The sequence below is a fragment of the Alosa alosa genome, chromosome 7 (assembly GCF_017589495.1).
Source record: "Alosa alosa isolate M-15738 ecotype Scorff River chromosome 7, AALO_Geno_1.1, whole genome shotgun sequence".
NCBI classification, from domain to species: Eukaryota; Metazoa; Chordata; class Actinopteri; order Clupeiformes; family Clupeidae; genus Alosa; species Alosa alosa.
In genome coordinates this window covers 29,925,768-29,946,253 of record NC_063195.1, presented here as the reverse complement: position 1 = coordinate 29,946,253, position 20,486 = coordinate 29,925,768, and the positions used below count along the sequence as shown (strand labels likewise).

The following is a 20,486-nucleotide window of genomic DNA, read 5'->3' as shown; positions in this document are numbered from 1 at the left end:
CAGAATAGTATAGTATTCCGATTAGTATTCAATGTTCAATGATAAATCAACTGAATTCAACTTGAACAGATGTGCATAAAATGTGAAAGGAACACACATGGCTTTGTTAGATTAATGAGTTTTATTTCTCAGCTTCCTTGTCTGTATTTGGCTTTGTTGTATTGCAATGTAGCGTGAAAGTCTTTAAATGCAACGAAAGCCCTTCTGGTATTAGTAACAGACAGACAGGCAAAGAGACATGTACGAGATCACAGTCCCGCCGCAGAACCTGTCCGCTGGAGTAACAGCAACAGACACAAACTACAGACACACCTGCATGTTGACCAAGACACATGAGAACAAAACAGAGTCAGACAAAACAAAAGGACGACAACAACAACAACCAAGACAAACAACTCCGGACTCGTCTATAAATAGCACAAAATGAGGGCACTCCCTCTGCAAACATCATCATCCTCTTCCTCTCTTAAGGCCAATACATACTGGCAGTTATTGACAGACAGGAGTTACAAAGTAAAAACTGAAGGCAGTGTAATATATAAATTAAACACAATGTTGCAGAAACTGCACTAAAGGGTTTTCCTGCATGTGACAAAATGCATACGTTAATAAACATATCTACAGTTGAAAATGATCAAATTCATCATGGACAGCCAATGTAGGGCATCTTATTTTCCTGATGGTGCAGATTCTTACAGATTTGTTTGCAACCTTCGAGGAAAATAAAATATTTTGCAAGCTTCTATAAAAAAGCTCAGATAAAATGTAAGTACTTTAAAAGATCACAGAGGGCATCAGGGCTCAAGTCAGTTCACAACCTCACTGAGAACGGCATATGACTGGAGCTCAGTATACACTCCCATGTCAGTCTGATAGGTAGGATTGGTTACGTCATTATTTTCAGTTTATTTTTCATTTACAATTTCCTATTGTCTGCATATGAGCATGGTATTTGATAACAAACAGATCTGAATTATACAGACATACATACAGACTGGGGGGTCTTGGATGACTAGGGATTTCAGAGTTCTTCAGATTCTCCAACATCACATGTACATAGCCATGGTCAACCATTCGTCCTCATAAAACCTTAAATGTGCAAATCACTTAATAGGTCAGATGTAGGTGCTGATATGTCAATAAAGCCTGACCACAGGGAAGAACCGCACTGCTCTACAGTACCACGAAGGCCCCGTTCAAACTAACACGCTACCTCATTAGATAAAAAACAGAACGGAAGAAAGAGATTTCAAAAATAACTGGGTGCATTAGCAACCCAGGTCGGCCATCATGATGCAACGGACACCATTTTTTTTTGGCATCTGATGCCGTTTTAAAAGTTACATAAGGTAAATATGTTGTTCAAGACTGTTAAAACCTAGGTGAATGAATAAGCATAATATAAGGAAAACACACCTACAAATGCGTAACAATAACTTCAGACTTGCATTGCATAAATACATTTTTTTTCTTCCTAAATGGTTCTGAGGGCTTTGGCGGCTACTTCTCTAAAACGCTGGGTAAGATCTGATCTGTAAAATACAATCACAAGGTAGTACAGCACTTTGGAAAGTTACACACACCTCGACTCCACTCTCTTGGCTCGTCAGTCCGAGGTTCTGGTCAGTTTTTAGCTCTTTTGAGACGATATCGGCCTCCTGTTTTTTCTCTCTCTCTCTCTCTCTCTCTCACACACAGTTCACAAAGGCAGCGTAAAAAACCCCAAAACCAAACTCTTACACAATGCATGGCTGTGTTTTGGATGAAGTATAACATAAACGGACACAGGAAGAACGTTGCGGTCAGTTGTCGGAGTCCAAATCTTGTCAAACTGAAAGTGCCTGTCCTCTCCTGAGCACTCTTTCTTTCTTTCTCTCACTCTCTCTCCATCTCCATCTGTCACTTTCAGTCGATCGTGGCGTCCCTTCTGCGATGCGGAGGAGGAGGACAGCCTGGCGCTCTGCTTCAGGTCCAGCTCAACTCTTGTCCTTATGCGGGCTGCCACCCTTGGGCCCCTCGCTCTTGTGACTCAGTCTCTTCAACACCTTCATGGGCTTAAACTTTGCTCCTTTCTTCTTCGGCTCGTCTCCCTCTTTGTGGAAATCTGAGAGGGCATAGGAAGGAGAAGTGTTGGGACAAGCACCGAAGACAATCAGGCAAATCAGGAAGGGCAATGATCTCCAAAGGGAGAACCCAATCGTGTCCTCCTGGTTGGCTCACCTTTTCTTTTCAACATGGCTGCCAACAGCTTATCTTCCTCTTCCTCCCTATGAAACAGAAGTCAAGTGGAGACAATCACCACCAATGACAATACAGCCCAAGGGTAAGGCCGAGGGTGACCCAAGGGTCATTAGTGCACTGGACATTCAAACCCTGAAACTACGAAAACTGTGACGGATGCAGCCATCCAGCAAACATATGGGGCTCAGATGGAAATGACTCGCAGCTAACATGAAGTAAAGTAAAGTAAAATACAGTAGAGTCAAGTAAAGTAAAGGCATAGAGAGCTAATAAAGTTAGCAGGCACTTTTATCCAAAGTGACACTGATTTGGGATTCAAACCCAGGCCAACCCCACTGTCAGGCAGCAACAGCACTACTGCCCCAGCATGTCACCACCATGGGCATAAAGCACCTCTTGTCACTCAAGGTTAATTATTTACTGTGGCTGGTTCCTGGACCCTGACTGATAAGGGGGGTTGGTTGGTGTGGAGATGTTGGTGTGGAGCGCTTGATTACCTCTGCCTGTCCTGATCCATGTTGTTAATGATCTGGTTCCTCTGCTCGATGATGGTGACCAGCTCCGCCATCAGCTCCTTCTCACGGTTCTTGTCCTCGTCAGTCCACTCTTTTTCTGGGGGGTGCAAAGGATGTGGTGGTCAGACTAAGGCTATGGTGATGTACTCAAACATGCTCTTTCTGGACTAATGATGTCTAAAAGTCCATGGATTTTTTGTTTTTTTTTAAATCCCACCTGGCTTGTTAAGGAGACAACGCAGTTCATACTCCACGTCGGCCTGTCTTTCCTCCAGATTCTGCTGTTTGGCCCTGAAAACACACACACACACACTTACTGACTTGCTGCAACACTAAAAATCTCCCAGGCACTCCACAGTAGTGAGACGTTGGCATGTGTATGTGCGTGTGAGGTGAGACGTTGGCATGTGTGTGTGTGTGTGTGATGTGAGACGTTGGCATGCGTGTGTGTGTGAGGTGAGACGTGTGTATGTGAGGTTAGACGTGTGTATGTGTGTGTATGTGTGTGCGCGCGTGTGAGGTCAGACGTGTGTATGTGTGTGTGAGGTTAGATGTTGGCATGTGTGTGTGTGTGAGGTGAGACGTGTATATGTGTGTGTGCGTGTGAGACGTGTATATGTGTGTGTGCGTGTGAGGTGAGGCGTTGGCATGTGTATGTGTGTGTGAGGTGAGACGTTGGCATGTGTGTGTGTGTGTGTGTGTGAGGCGAGACGTTGGCATGTGTGTGTGTGTGTGTGTGTGTGAGACGTTTGTATGTGCGTGTGAGGAGACGTTGGCATTTGTGTGTGTGTGTGAGAGGAGACGTTGGCTTGTGTGTGTGTGTGTGAGGTGAGACGTTGGCATGTGTGTGTGTGTGTGTGAGACGTTTGTATGTGCGTGTGAGGTGAGACGTTGGCATGTGTGTGTGCATGTGAGGTGAGACATTGGCATGTGTGTGTGTGTGTGAGGTGAGACGTTGGCATGTGTGTGTGCGTGTGAGGTGAGACGTTGGCATGTGTGTGTGCGTGTGAGGCGAGACGTTGGCACGTGCGCGTGTGAGGTGGGACGTTGGCATGTGTGTGTGCGTGTGAGGGGCACTACTCACGTGTAGACCAGCTCGGCCTCCCTGCGCACCAGCTGATGTTTCTCATGAATCAGAGTGAACCAGTCCACCAGCAGATGCTCCTCTTCCTCATCTGAAACAATTCATCAGGCAACATCATTCACCATTATAGTACCCACATCTGTTCAACCGAGAGGGTACATTCAGCCCCATCTACAACAAATAAGACCCCACCACACACTTACACATGCTGATGTGAAATTGTCACTCAGTGACAAATTGGGTTTGCATATACATATCTCACAAGGAGGTTTTGGTGGGTTGTATTCACATACAGTTCATTGTTTTCAGACATGTTTCAATACGTTCTAAGAATAACCCTCCCCACTGTTTCCTCTGACAACAACAGGCCCTGCATATTATTAGCAGTCGAAACGTCGAGCCCACACCAGCATCAGGAAGTCGTCTCAACAGGAAAGTAACTACTGGCTATGGCTTGCATCACTGCACGCCCTGCACACTGCTTAGTTTCTCCAGACGCCCAGCCTCCTCCCCTGCCCTGGTGTGTGTGCTGTTCTCCCCCTGCCCTGGTGTGTGTGCTGTTCTCCTCCTGCCCTGGTGTGTGTGCTATTCTGTGTGTGCTGTGCTGTTCCAGGGCTTAAAGCAATAAAAATGTCTGTGCCTGAAGTTTCAGACATTTGTGAGGACGTCATATATACAGTCTCATTGCCTATTTTCAAATCTTAAGCATACCAGCTCACGCCTGAATTCAGGCACGGTGCCTGAACACTTTAAGCCCTGACCGTCTCCTTGTCTCTCTCTATGCTGACCAAGTCACTCTGTCCTACGCCATCGTCTCCTTGTCTCTCTCTATGCTGACCAAGTCACTCTGTCCTACGCCATCGTCTCCTTGTCTCTCTCTATGCTGACCAAGTCACTCTGTCCTACGCCATCGTCTCCTTGTCTCTCTCTATGCTGACCAAGTCACTCTCTCCTACGCCATCGTCTCCTTGTCTCTCTCTATTGACCAGTCACTCTGTCCCATGTCCCTGCAACTTCCTCAACATAGAACAGCACAGAGCCTGTGTGGAAGAGTTGATCTGAATTTCAAATGAAGATGGCGGCTGATGATGGAGTGGTGGCGAGCAGTTGCTTGCTATTCTGTATGCATGTCTGCCACTGCATGAATGATGGGGCCTGTTAACACTTCCCTACTGAAGTGTCTTAGTCGTGGGGCTGATATTCGATCACTTCTAGCCATCTAGCCAACCTTTCTCCTAACATCAGTTTATCAAACTTCATCTTAAATTCTCCTGGTGTTATTTGTAAAGCCGTGCCCGTCTTGTGTACATGACCTCTACATGACTGTGTATACATGCCTTTATAATATAATTTCATCAAGCCATTCATGATCCAGCCTCTCTCTCTCTCTCTCTCCTCTCTCTCTCTCTTCTCTCTCTTCTCTCTCTCTCTCTCTCTCTCTCTCTCTCTCTCTCTCTCTCTCTCTCTCTCTCTCTCTCTCTCTCTCTCTCTCTCTCTCTCTCTCTCTCACAGACACAGACACAGACACAGACACAGACACAGACACAGACACAGACACAGACACAGACAGACACAGACACAGACACACCTGACTTTCCCTCCCCATCTCCCCGTCTCACCGTTGCCGCAGTCGCGGAGTCTCTTCTCCAGCTCCACGCCCCTCTGCTCCAGCTCGTCCAGTTGGCGCTCCAGGTCGCCCATCTCCCCATGGATGTCCTCCACCGGGATGTACTGGTCCGACTGCACCTGGACGCACCCACAGCACACACAACACATCAGCTGTTTGACCCCCTCCAGTCTGTCAATGGTTCATTTCATCAGAATAAACTCTTACCCAGTAATTCTTTAAAAGGTTTTTAAGTCCCGGTCCTGCTCATTGATGGATATTTCTTATGCAGATTTGCACAAGCACAAAGCATTCAATACATCAACCGCATATAAATACATACTATATGCATTCAATACATCATACATAATATACACTATATAGATTCAATATAATGAGCATAATACTCTTTTTTGTTTTGTGTTCTTAACCACATTCCGATCCCATAAAAATGCTACATGAGAGACCTGCGATTCACACCATGTAACATTAACCTTCAAGGACACAAACACACAAATGAATGACCCTTGACCCCTCTGGTCCTCCTGGCTCCTGACCTTGCGTTTGATGAGGGGGAAGCCGTGTCCAGGAGCCGGGGGCCGGGCAGGGCGTGGGCCCTTGGGTGGCCTGGAGGTGGGGGGGGTGGGAGGGGGAGGCCTTTCTGTTGAAGGGGTTCTCCTTACAGGTGCGCTGGATGGACAGGTAGCGGAAGGGAGCAGGTGAACAAGAGCAGCAAAAACTTTTATACGAATTACAGTTCAACTGTGTTAACATTCAGAGTTTTTTTGGAGGCTGCCAGTGTGTTTTACATTATAATGCTATCGCTTTTTTCTGCAGCTAAGGACGTCTTTATAAAATTGAAAGAGTTCAACTTCTCAGAAAGAAACACCCTATGTCAAGAGCTTTTTTGACAGCGGATCAATTACAAAACATAGTAGTGAGACCCGTCGTTTCCCATAACAACCAGCAAAAATGGAGAAGTTGCTGGTGGAGAAACTTATTGTGATCGACTCGGAGCACAGTGTGCTAGGATACGACACTTCAACTGTACCACCAATATCCATTCACTGAGTAAATCTAGACATGTCTCGAAAACTTCTGGTCAGCATGTGTGAAAAACTAGCCGACAACACCAACTCTAGATTAGCACAAATGATTATGGTAATCGAAGATGTTTTGCACACTGGCCAGCTTTTCCTGTCACAAAGATGCCAAGTGTGAACACAGCCTTACACAAGTTCATAATCATATATTACACAGAAGCTCATCATATAATGTAAACGATTTAAAAAATATATATATATTCAAATGTTAATTGATCTGAGCTGGGCGTTCTCCCTGGCTGCCGCTCACCTTGCTGTGTGTGGGGGTATCGGCTGGCGAGGCCCCGGCGGACAGAGAGCCCGTGGAGGTGGTGGGGGGGCGCGGGGGCGGGGGCCTGGGCGCCTTGAGCCCCGCGCTGCGGCTGGTCTGCGGCGTGGGCGGCGCCGAGCTGGCGTTGGTGGGCGGTGCGAGCACGGGCAGCGCGGAGGGGCTCGGGGAGCGACGCTGCTGCAGCTGGGAGTCCGAGGGCGGTGGAGACGGGCCGCTGATGGAGGGCTCCGACACGCTCTTGGTGAAGGGGTGCGTACCTGCGGGCTCCTGCGGTCCAGCGGAGGAGGAGGCGGAGGAGGGGGAGGAGGAGGGGGGGGCGGGGGCTGGGAGGTGGGCTGACCGTGGTCAGAGGAGGACGAGCAGAGGCTCTCTGTGCTCAGGGCTGGGGAGGGAGAGGCAGAGGAGGGCTGAGAGAGGGAGGGAGCTGAGAGGAGGAGGTGCAGGTAGGAGGACAGAAACCCAGATTTTTTTTATAAGGTTCAACAAAAAGAGGAAATGACAACGCAGAACGTGAAGGAAGGTCGGAAAAGAAAGAGCGAATGAAGAGACACAAGCAGGAGAAGAAGACAACAGTTAGATGCATAAGGACCAATGGGGTGACTTACACAACGGTTATGAGGCTCCACTCATCAGTAACTAACTAGTAACTACCTACAGCAAAAACTCTTACTAATAATCAGTAGGCCAAACTAACTACTAACTAATTAAACTAAAAACTCATGACTATGTCCCTATGCCTGTAGAACGAACCATCTCTGTCACAAGAGTTCGTCCAGTGGGGCTGACTGGGATCATCTCTCAGACTGCAGTCAGCACGTGCAACTGACCTGTAGTGGAGGGCCGTGGGGGTCGGGGGGCCGGCCGCCTCTTTCGGCCACTTCCTGGACTGGCCGAGGGGGCGGGGCTAGTTCGGCAGGGAGGCGTGTCTGTGCCGGAGGCCTCTGCTACTGCTGCCGCCTGCGTGATGCTGTACCAGGGATGGTTGGCCAACGCCGATGGCGGTGCCAAGCTGTCCGCCAGCTCCTCGGCCAGCTCCTCCTCGTCCTCATCGTCGTCGAAGGGGTTGCTGGACTGGGGGGGCGTGCAGGGCCTCGAGCCCTCACCTTTGAGAGAAGGAACAGGGCCAGTGCGTTGAGATGCACCAAGCCCGGGAGGAGGAGGGGGAGGAGGGGCCGGTTTCTTCTTGGTATCTGACTGGACGAGAGCCAGCCAGGGCGGGTCTTTGGGTTTGGGGGTGTCACTGGATTGGCTGGAGCTGGGATGGGTGAGAGAGACGGGCAGCAGGCATGACCAGATGTATGAGGCTCACAAGAACAAACAAACAAACAAACACAGGCACTCAGACGTACACTGTGACAGATGAATGAGGGGAGTGAGGCCCAAAGGATGCTGGGAATCGGCCCCTCTTACCTTCCAGGGGAGTGTGATCGTTCGCGGGGGACGGGGGCTGATCGCCGGCGATCGTTTGGATCCCCTGGGGAGAGAGAGCAGAGCATGTCACCACCGACTAACGTCCCGACCTTTACCAAACAACAAGGAAATATCTAACCACTCTGAGACTGTACAGATATTGGACAATGTCCAAAGGGTGCTACGGCTGATAACCTGCTTGTTGGTTACACAACCAGTATTGCAATCAGAGTAAAGGTAAGGACATTAAAAAGGCAAAATAAATTACATTCTCTGGTTTGGAATGAGCCATAGCAAAAGCATTTGACGGCACATCAAAAGGCAGTCAAATGCTTGCTATGGCCACAACAATCCTTTCCTATTAGCTGCAGTAGAACTTTTTTCTGATCTGTCAGTCACATTTTTCATTTTAAAGCATTTGACTGCAGTTATGTCTGGCAGCTTCCATACCAAAGAAATGCATCTGTGTATCTGTGTACCTAACATGCTCCTAGTCAAGTTTACCACAGATGAGGAAATGAAAAACAATATCAATAGTTGACGACTGGGTCATAGGAGTTCCAGTTTCTACTGCACTCCTGGTGTCAGCATGGCCACAACTCCCTTCTCTAACATGTGGGCCCCTAGCTGCAGGCTCTGTGTGATGGATGACTACAGAAGTTGGTCAATGACCCTGCTAACCGTTTACTGCTGGACTGGTCACCACCAGATGGATGTTCCTCGGGGCGGGGCGAGGAGGAGGCGTGACCTCGGCTGGCCGTCGTGGGGCAGGCACGGGCTTGCTCTCCGGCACACCTCGGCCCAGTGGAGCATGGGGAGGGGCACCGTTTAACGTGCTCGGTGCTGGCTTCTGCGCATTTTCATCCTGCCCTCTCTTCTCCTCCTCCTCCTCCTCCTCTTCCTCTTCCTCGTCCGTCTCGTCGAAGGGATTGGGTGGAGTGGACGACTTAGGTGGTGCCGTCTCCTCCTTCACGCTGTCGCTCGTTTCTCCTCCCTTCTCGGCCACTCTCTCGGCCACACTCTTTTCTTTCTCTGTCTCTCTCTCCATAGAGTCCGATTTGGTAGCCGGGTCTGGTAAGGCCGTGGCCTGGGGACTAGCAGCGTTCTCAGTGGGCGCTGGTCTGTCCAAGCTCCTCCCTTTGGGTGGAGTTTCAGGCCTTTTAGGACGAATCCTTGCAGGCATTCCCGGCTGTTTGCTAAGATCCGGTCTGCCATTCTGATTGGTTGAGGAGGACCTGGCGAAGTGATGTGTGCAGACCAGGGAACCTGCATCACTTCCGGGTTTGTAAGATCCTGGAAGCAAGGTGCTGCTACACTCCTTACATCTGAAAATGCAATCAGAGGTGATAATGCGGTCAGCAGTTCAGCTTTGAAAAACTGTTCTGGAATTCTGGAAAATGGTCATTCATTTCCTAAAATTATCTGAACTGTCTAAAAACAAAAGCAATTTGGCTTAACAAAAAAGACATGCACCGTTAAAGACATACATTTCAAGCATAACAAATAAATGCATGTCTCAGTTCACTGGATTCTGTCTGCTGGGGTGCAGTCTCTGACGGCGATATGGAAAACAGGCCTGGCCATTCACCTGAAGCAGTTCCGGTGGTAGAGCTTGCCGTCGACCAGGAACCTCTGCACCAGGTGCACATGCTTCCCGCAGGCAGCGCAGGTGCTGCTCAGAGTGCTGCGTTTGGGGGCGCCCGCCACGCCCGTCTGCGCAGACGCAGCCACGGGAGACCAGACGGAGGAGGGAGGCGGAGGAGGAGGTGGAGGAGGAGGTGGGGGTGTTTTATGGAAGGGAAGGCGGGGAGATCAAATGGAGAGTCAGGATCAAAAACCGGAACCGATTTGGTAATGTCATATCATTGTTTATTTGTTTATTTGTGAACCCTTTTTTTGGTTTGTTTATCATCTGTTATTGGAAGCTACCGGACATTTCAAGTGTGTTGCCTCCTGGGTTGTGTCGATTCAATACAATGTCATTGGCTTAATAAGAAATATTGCTACTGGGATGACATCCGTCGGAAATTAGCATGAGTTAGCAATTGCCGAGCTGTGCTCATTCGATATGTTTAAAGAGTTAGTAGCACGATTCCAACACATTGAGACTAAACTGTTGCTCTATAGAAAATGGAGGTTAGTTTGGCAGATACAGTTAAAGTGTGGAGATTAGAAAAGTGGGGAGATTAGAAAAGTTAAAAATGGGACTGACCTAACGGATTTGACACCCCCCCTACAGCAACCCCCCCATTCCTACTGTCTAGGCACAGGATCACAGAGAGGAGGGGATATCAGAGACGAGGAGGAAGAAGAGGACGAGGAGGAGGAAGATGAGGAAGAGGAGGAGGAGGAGGAGGAGGGAGGAGAGGGGTGGGTTTCCGTCTAAAGAAGGGGGGAAGAGCCAGAGGACAGGAGAGATGGGGGGGTAAGTGCATGCGGAAGAGAAGACGTAGAGAGAGAGAGAGAGAGAGAGAGAGAGAGAGAGAGAGAGAGAGAGAGAGAGACAGAATGAGGAGTAGTCTCTTTACAGACTTGAAAAGCGTGACAGAAGTTCACCAGAGCATTCACTTCAGACAGATAAGGCCCCAACATGCACAAACTCTAGCTCTCCCTCCCCCGTAGATTGGATATGCATCATGGCCGACACGCTACGTTAAACTGATCTGAGCTGTGCTGCTCCCTTCCACATGCACCAGTTCATTGCTGGGGACAAGACATCAACACGTTTGAGAGTGACTGAGGCCCCCTTCTAATCAATTCAACACCACCCATGCAAAGTACCCACGGCGACGTGGTCCTGGTTTGCTTCCTTCAATATCCTAGTAGTAGTTCAATAGTACCCACATATAAGCTACGGGTCATTCAAATATCATTCGCTTACACCTATAAGCAATTTGGGTTTCATAAACAGTGCTGACCATGTGGGATTCATTCATACTTAAATAGTGAAATTGCTTATTTATTAGGGTAGTGCAATATTTTTCTGGCAAACAAGCCCAATCCAGTCCACATTAATTTGTGTTGAGCAATTCAGTGAAATTGTTTTGAACACGTGCAAGGAGATAGTGAGGTCATGTGTGGCCTAGTTGCAAGGGGGGTGCATGTAACAGAATCATCTGCAGGCACAGTTTAGACGACTGGTGTTCTGCTTACCTCAGGCTCTACCACTCTGTCTTCCAGGGGGGCAACCAGTCTCTTCAGAGCTGGTTCTATTTGGCCTGTACCACTGGGTCTCTTCATGCAGGGGGGATTGGCTGGAGACATAATCAGGGATAGGTGTGATTTCTCAAGAGCACTTTAAGCAACCTTATGCAAGATCTGACAAGTGTCCCCACACACCCCATATATATTACCTTTTTAATTACTACTTCTCATTTATTCTTTAAAGTTGAGCTGGTTCTTAAGCAAAATATTCATTCCTTTTATAAGTACATGACAATAAACTACTTGAACTTGAACTTGTGTACTGACAAAGTAGACGAGGAGTGACACCATGTATTGCCAACATATGCTTCATTAAAGGATGTGACAGTTTAGTCCATTTGTTAGGATAGGTAAGTTAGGCCACTTGGTGGGAAAAACAGACCGACTGACTAACAGGCAGGACTTCAGTGATGTCACTACCTGTGGATAATTGTTTAAAGCGATGGTTCGGAGTAATTTCACCCTAGGGTCCTTTGCACCATGACCCCGAGCCAAACACCCTCCCAGAACCTTTTTTCCCTTGGTCGAACCCTGGTCGAGTAGCACTGTCAGAAACTAATGACGTTCTGCAGTCGTAATGGAACCAATTTTTATCTCGTAAATTACCCCACTAATAATGCCCTGAATGGTACGAAACATCTACAGTAGTACAACTATGACCTTTAGTCCAATAACGAGGCATTAGAAAGTTTGTAAGTGCACCAGGAGTTTTAAAGAGTTCATTTAAATAACACTTACCTCTGCATCTGCTACTATACCGCTGCGTCGACCTTTCTTCTGTGATTTGGGAAAAGCCCGTAAAAAGTCCTGGCAGGAAGCGATTACATCAACGTTTTTTGGTATATCCAGTTTTTAATATTTTTTTCCGAAGTGTTTACAACTTAGTGTTAACTAATAATTATTGCAAACTGGACTACGAACAAAATATTAGTGCATTCCTGGATCTACATCCTTATGCATGCTTCCTGCCAGGACTTTTACGGGCTTTTCCCAAATCACGGAAGAAACGTCGAAGCAGTGTGGTGCAAAGGACCCTAGGGTGAAATTACTCCGAACCATCGCTTTGTTTAAAAGACCTGCCCTGGCCTTCCCGGCTCACAATTAGGACCCGCTCAGCTGGAGCTGTGGCCCATTTCCCTTCAACTTAGTTACCCTTTGTGGGTCTCCGAAACCTGTGCCATTCAAGAGTAACCTATCGTTTGGACAACCACCACCAAAGAAAGAAAAATAAAGCTGAACTATAAACAATAAAAGATTCACTAAGCCCCACCAAGCTCTTACAGGTAGGGCTCCCCTCACTAAGCCCCACCAAGCTCTTACAGGTAGGGCTCCCCTCACTAAGCCCCACCAAGCTCTTACAGGTAGGGCTCCCCTCACTAAGCCCCACCAAGCTCTTACAGGTACACACTCATCCACGGACACTTAAGACCTACTTCCAAACCACCGCCATCACATAGGGCAAGTGCATTAGGCTTAGAGGATAGGGCTCTCCTTTATTTAATTCAATTTGCGGATCGCACCCTTTTAGTTCGTAACACATTCTTGTGTGTCGGTGGCGCTCACCGTGAGACTTGTTGGTGAAGAAGTTGTAATACTGAGAGACGTATGTGATGATGCTTAACCGGTCAGGCACTTTCATGGACACCATGTCCTCAGCGTCCAGCAAAGCTGGGATGCCAAGCTCGGACTCTGCCACCTCAAATGCCTGGTGGGGGGAAATGGTAGAATTAGATACAGGCAGATCAGTAGACAAGGATTTTATCAGTGATTTATTTTCCACCGAGCTAATCATTATGGTTGTGAACTAGGCTGTTTAGGAAAAGTCAAACATCACTTGATAGTCAATAGATATTATAAGAGAGGAGACAACTCACTATGGGAAAAATGAGAGAGTGAATCTGTAATATAATAGAAGATCTGTATCTGCAAGTCTTGTTCTCTATTAATAAAGAGCCAATCAGATTGTCAGAAAATGCATTACTAACCCTTTGCCTGAGGGTTACCTGAGAAACAGAGACACACAGATATCTGATATCACAGATATCTTTACACAGATAGACTGTAGAGTATTAGAGGTTTATGAATTATTTTAGATGACTTCAAATAGCAACTTTAATGGCACTAATGCACGACTGTTATGTTCCCAGTCCATTAGCATAATCTCATGCAAGTACCAAAACTCCAAAATCCAAAAAGGTCCAAGCAGCCGCTGGACTTGAGTGGACTTCACAGGTTAACATGATCACTCCAGCACTGAGCAATTGCCTTGCAATGCAGACTCATGTGATGACTGTGTCTCTCTATTGTCCTCTCTGGATGAAACTGGAGAGCAAGAGAATGGGGAGGAAACACAACTCACAGAGACAAACACAAGTTGGCCTTTGTACTCTGTGTGTGTGTGTGTGTGAGTGTGTGTGTGTGTCTTCTTGTACTTCAATGCATCGCTGCTTGATCTAGGCTGATGTGGCTGGAGAGCCGCCAATCTCTCGGATGAAAATGCCTCTGAGAGCACTTCTGATGTGGCCCGCCGACATGTGGAGTCCTTACTTATTGGACTGTAATTCAAATGATTCAAAGGATGGCGTACAAACTAATGCAGCTGTGGGCCTTCTATCCTGTTCCAAGAAACAGCTGATAACCGGGGACACTGATGATGGCTTTTATGGTCATGGAGCAGTGATAATGAAGTAGTCTAGATGCTTCACAGGAAAGAAATGTAGACATTTCCTTCCAACAAGTCTGAAGTGCAACTTTACAGGTGCAGTCAGCGATTGGGCAGGAAGTCGCGTTTGTTTATGTTTATAATTTGTATTTAAATTCGTTAGCAGACGCTTTTATCCAAAACAGCGTACATTATCTTTTAACCAAGGACCAAACAAAACACACCAGAGACATTTAAATGTTACTAAACTATTTTAATATTTGTAGCATATCCTCCCCATTCACTTGAAAATAACCCCTTTCTCTTTCAGGATATTAAACTTTACTCTAATGTTTATTTATTATTTTAATTCATTCATTTATTCTTAACTCTTTGTGTAAGTTGTGCTACAAATCAGTAAATATTTCCTAAAATATGTTCAAGCCAAAGAAAGCCATAGTTGTTCAATTCACCACTCTGAAACTAAACTAGCTTTCTGTGACTACTGAGAAATGTTCTGATGAAAGTAACTCACATGGGCCATACCGCACCCAGAGATTTACACACAAGACAATGGAAAAAGATCATTCTAATGGAATCTGTTGCAAAAAGCTACAAAACCCTTCTCTCCCTCAAAACATTTATTTTAGATTGCAAATGATGTCAAATTGTACAAATCGTACACACGCACACACACAGCATATCATGAATCATCAACTCTGACCGTATGTGACATGTCACACCTGACAACTAACTGTTGTTGCTTCATGTTCTCTGACTCACACACACAAGCTCCAAAGACATGAGGTAGTCAAACTGGGGCATACTCAGACCTTACAGGGAGCCTCTAATTACAGCACTGAAACGTGAGGTCACTAGTAGCGGGCACACACACACCCAATGTCTCACTGTGTCATCAGCTACACCAGACTCCTCAGACGGAGCACCTAGACCTGCGGGAGCGCATGACTCACCAGGCGGTTGTTCTCGTAGACATTTTCTTTGGAGAGGGAGTCGAAGTCACTAGAAGGAAGAGAGCAAACAGGAGTGAGGGAGACAGAAATACATCAAGGATTTACATCAGCATTTGTACCGCATTAGGTTCAACTGCTGGACCACATTATTACACTCAGACTCTGACATGCTGCAGGACTGAATCTGCGCTTCATCAAGAGGATTAAAATGTACATCTATCAGAGAACATTATATTAAACAAAGCCAATCCCCTGACCTCACCAACTGGGCCTCAATACGCAGTCTATAATTAATGAAGTTATACATTCTCAGGACCATGAATATCAGACTGACTGCTTTAGTTTTTCATTTTTGTATCTTAATAATATTCTACAGCAGGATCCAAAATTATTATGGGCCCAGAGGCAACATTATCATGTTACTTGAATCTGGCATAGGCCTATAGGTACACAAGCAATCTGCCAAAATGGGTCGATTCTCCATCTTACTTATACTGCACAAAGTACAACATTATTTCACTGTCAATTGTCAATTTGAAACTTCGAAGTGCTTCGAGGCTTGCAAAAGCTGTTTATTTAAAAATAGCTTCTAGGCAAAAGATGTTTATTCTGAAGGGTCATCAACATTTGAAGAAAAAGACCACATTAATCACAACCCACTGCAGCGGGTCTATGAGCTGAACACACACAAGATGGTCCTTTCTGTGACCACGCCTGTCCTCTCCACAGCCCGGAGATGGAAATCTTACGGACATTTCTCCTTCAAACAAATACAGTCATTCATTCGTTCATGCATTGACACAGCATGAGAGAGGGAGATGGAAATCCGACCCACAGAACAGAGGCTCTGGGCTGCTGTTGTGTGGGCCCACAAGAGGCTCCGCTGGCTCCTGCCTGGAACAAAGCGTCCTCTGTTGGCCGCGGCTAATCTAACTCCCGTGTCTGCAAATGCACTTAGCTAAACCTGGCTAAATGCGGACAGGTCGCACAGTCGGCCGGCCCGCATAACAACACCTTGCTGGGGTGAAAGGTGGGGGGAAAACAAACATGGCTGCCACCCTCACCGTTCACTGAACAACACATAAACCTCCTCCTCGTCCACCCGTTTGCTGTGCCCTTGGTGGTTGTGAGCGACTGTCGCACTGCTGAAGGACAGACAGGGGCTCAGCGGTCAGTGGAAAGCGGCGAGCGTGAAGGCGCAAGATCACAGAGAAGTCCGACTGCAGCGCAGAGACAGTGAAGAGTTTGAGGGTGTGTGTTTTGTGTGTGTGTGTGTGTGTGTGTGTGTGTGTGAGTGGGGTGGGGGGTGTTATAGGAGGGGTGGGGTGAAACTGGAACTGGGACAGCGCCCAACAGGCCCCTGGCTTCACGCGTCAGCTGTTCTCTGTGCTCAGCGCTGCCAGCCTCGTCCAGCAGCCGCAGCAGCAGCCGCCACATGATTTAAAGCGGAGCAGCCTGGCGCCATGACACTGCGCGTTTGTGGAAGAGAGATGGTGCGGTTGATGATAATGCCGCAGCCCAGCAGCAAATACGACTGGCTCTGCTCTCAGCCCTCTGCTGTGCACATAACACATTTTGCAATTGTGGCTACACACAAATCAGCAGTAAAGGAAAGTGTGTAGGCAGAGAAGGAGTGAAAAAAGGAGAAGTGGAGACATGTGAAGAAAAGGAGGACGACATCTAGCCTTATAACTGAGGATGAGAAACAGCCACTAGAAGTAGACTGCTTAAAAAGGTGAACAGAAAGGCTGGATAAGGAAACAGTGAGAGCCCTGAATGAGAGCGAGAGTGAGAACAAGAGAGAGAGAGAGTGCACGTGAGGTTGTGAACTCACATGCAGTGAAGACCAAACAAAAACCCTTCAGGTCCATCATACACAATTGATATGTTTAGGCTGTACTGTAGGCTAATAGCTGGCATAACACAACGTCATATGCAAGAGGTTATTCCATTCTCACACTCTACAGTCATGGTTCATTTAATGACACTCGATATTAGGAGAGTACAAGCTAAGCATCCTTGTGGAGTTGTTTAAACTGGGGTGGAATTTCAGTAAATCCTGACCACTGCAATGTCGTACTGACCAGATGAATGTCAACAGGCACAAGTTACGTGCCAGAAACCATTCCATCCCCTGCATACGAAAAGCATTAATTCCTAATGGCATTTGATTTCTCAGAGTACTACAGTACAAGTTCAGTCGGACGTGATGCCACTAAGTGCTGGGTGGGTGCAGTGCAGTGCTCTGTGTGGTGCAGGGTAGAGCAGGGCATGGAGCCAAATGTAAAGTGACAGGCAGAGGCCCTGGTCGTGGATTAGCCTGACAAACTGTCTGTCCAGATCAGTCTTAGGGGACAAGGCCTACCCAAGTCCCAATTTCACATAGAATGATATGGTGTGTGTGTGTGACTTAGTTGACTTATTTACATACTCCAGCGTGTCACAAAGATCTACAGGTAAAAATACAAAAGCAGTGTATCTGTGGACTCTACACTTAAACATCAACTCATAGGCAGAGAGGTGTTCATACACTTTAGACTACAGATTCAATATAAAAATGTTGCCAAAGTGAACAACACTCAAAAATATATATTGAAAACTAAGAACATGGCAGTGAATTGCCTGGCAGAAATCCTCTCATCACATCTCTTGGTCTGGTGTCCAATCTTGGCTGTACTGTCCTGTTGATACAGCAACTCTGTGGCCTTGATGTAAGAGGCTGTCTCACTGCCGCAGTCTGGGACGGCTGGGGCTAGTTGAGTACACTGTGCGCTGGCTGTGTTGTTACAGTAGGGCCGCGGACATCACAGAGGATTATACACGGTACATTGAGCTTTCCCGCCTTGCCATTAGGAACGAGCGGACGCAGGGACCTCAACTTCAGTTCACTAGCTCAAGGCTGGCTAACAAGGCCCTTTGGACTGGACTGCTGTTCCGTTATAGAGGTTAGCAGACTATTTGGGACGCCAAAATGAGAAGCAAACCGTCTTCCATTTAAGCTCATTTGGAACTCACATTATGAGCGCAGCAGACGACACAACTGTTTTCAGACAATGCTTGCGCCAAGACACACCCAAATATAGTGACTTATGCGGCCATGTGGTGTCAAGTTTAAAACAACTCTCTCATCCCAAAGTTTACATTGAACCAGCCCAGCCGGCAGGTCACACGATTTAGTGAGCTAATCCTGTAGACATCTTGAGAACAGCCAATGCTTTGCCAACAGGTTCACCAAACTAAATACTTATCTTATCGCAATGTGTCTGTTTACTGGCCATGTGAGGATTAACCTTAACTTTACGTAAGAGGAGATATCTGCGCACAACACAGTTGCGCACAACACAGAAACGTTACACATTTAGGCCAAGACTTATAGGCCTATGGTAGGGGCTGGCACTACTAAACATTCTCGATTCATCAAGAAAACAATGTGCCCAGACATAGACATACCATACCACAAGACCATACCAATCATAGTCTGCCATAACAGCAAGACTATGATTGGTATGGTCTTGGATGAGTCAGTCCGGAGATCAGACATCACACTGGCCTGGGCACTAGGCTTCCACTGATTTAGAAGAAATGACATAGAACTTTTTTTTACATTCACAGCACATATTCATCTTTCTCTTTCCACAGTCACTGTACATAACATTACACCATGAGTTTGCGGTCTCCCCACCTGAATGTCGACATGGACGAGGTGGTGTGATTCACACCTGTACCACGTCATTCACAGCACTGTGCCCATCATCCCCAATCAGCCTCGACCCCGCAATGTGTCAACCATCATTCTGACAGCTTTAGGCATAGCTGCTATGCTAAACATGTTTAATATTTTAAACACAATATTTCACACACTTACATCAAATCCGGTCTGTGTCTGTGGATGATGGCACAAAACGCCAGGCCATCTCTGAAGGACGTTGTCATATCCCTTACGTCCACATCGTTGTAACCCTCGCATTGTATCCTACACCACTCTTGAAGAGCTTTAAGCGACCCCATTATTAAAAATGCACATACAAAGAAAAAAGAAAGGTCTGTCTTGCGGTGCCGAACGATCCAGATATTTCAGCAAGGGCAAAATCAAAGTTAGCGAGCCTTGTCTCAGTTAGTCTAAGCGGGGTGGTGAGCCAACACCCGATATCACTCCCAGGACTTCACACAAGGTTGGGTAGCTTGCTAAACAACTAGCTGGTCGGTCGACAAAATGCAGGTCACAAAATCATATTCGCTCATGCAATACGGAGACAGTCATTTACGTCGGAAACGTCCATCCAAAAAACATGATATGTATTCAAAAGAAAGAAACAGCTCATTCTTGCTGCCATGCCATCCAGCATCGAACATTTCTTGCTCAGGCGTTTACAGATTCAGCTAACACAATGTAACGTTGACTTGGACTGGCCAACCCAGCCAAACAGCCATGGATGCGTCAATTCAAACGTTCAGCAAAAACAAATTAAAAAGTTTCAGACTGCAGAACGCAAAGCCCAAAACATAACATAAGCACAGAGTTATGTTACAGCGACATACATGCAGTTGCCTTTGTTGTAAATGCCTGTACTCTTCTGTGAACAACTTCAGCCAAACTCATTGCAAGGAAACAACGTCAATTTCTTAGCTTGCTAGCGCTAGCTGTGTTAGCTCGACGAAAGCCTGGTTAAAATCGACTTGGTTAGGTTCCAAATACAGTTAGTCCAATCCGTCAGTCTGTCATCCTTCAAGCAGTCATGAGCAGAAGAAATCTTTGTCCCACACCATGGATACCTCCACCTGGTTGTCTTCTGTTCTGAGGAACATTCATTGAGACCTAACGTTACAGAGCACAGCACCCTAGTAATCACCGTGCTGCCTTGGCTGCCGTGCAATGAATCATGACTGGCCGGCTGAACTCGCGCTCAGCCCATCACGGCAGTCATTTGTATAACCACAAGGGGATTATGCATTTGAGTTGCTGCTGTAGACTTTCTGAAGCTAAACTGTAGACTCTTTCTAAATATTGTATTGACTGTAAGTAGAGCAATATAAAAAAATAAATGTTTGGTCTAGTCTAAACTTGTTGAGCACAATATTACTGTATGGGGAAAATATGCTTAGGTGAATAAATAACAGTAAATAAATAAAAGTAAAGCCCGTGAATTGCTATGATTTGTCGGACAAACTGGCATATTGATATTGTCTAATTCTAGATAGTGCACACACAAATTATAAAAAAATATATTAAATTAAATTATAAAAGTCATACAAGGCTATACAATAGCTATACAAGGTATGGATTTTCACTAAGAACTATATTCTTCAGAACATGTCTCATTATCAACGTATACGTATAGATTAGAATATATCCTTTATATTAACTTATTTTCCATCACCCAAAGAAAGTTCATGAAAACCATTGCGTAAATACAACAATCATCGCGAGACTGTCCGT

The 20,486-nt window shown here is 46.5% G+C and overlaps 1 protein-coding gene across 1 annotated transcript; it reads right to left on the bottom strand.

The window, feature by feature from the left end:
* Positions 1–106: 106 nt before the first annotated feature.
* On the bottom strand, positions 107–19,905 carry micall1a (MICAL-like 1a). The gene is given in 18 exon segments (XM_048248278.1): positions 107–2,104; positions 2,221–2,267; positions 2,739–2,853; positions 2,974–3,047; positions 3,841–3,931; positions 5,460–5,586; positions 6,004–6,091; positions 6,093–6,136; positions 6,800–6,964; positions 6,967–7,244; positions 7,648–8,075; positions 8,231–8,294; positions 8,912–9,555; positions 9,819–9,943; positions 11,384–11,484; positions 12,998–13,139; positions 15,050–15,098; positions 18,915–19,905. Coding segments are annotated over 18 exon segments (2,853 nt in total). The 5' UTR covers positions 19,058–19,905; the 3' UTR covers positions 107–1,976.
* Between the last annotated feature and the right edge of the window lie 581 nt (positions 19,906–20,486).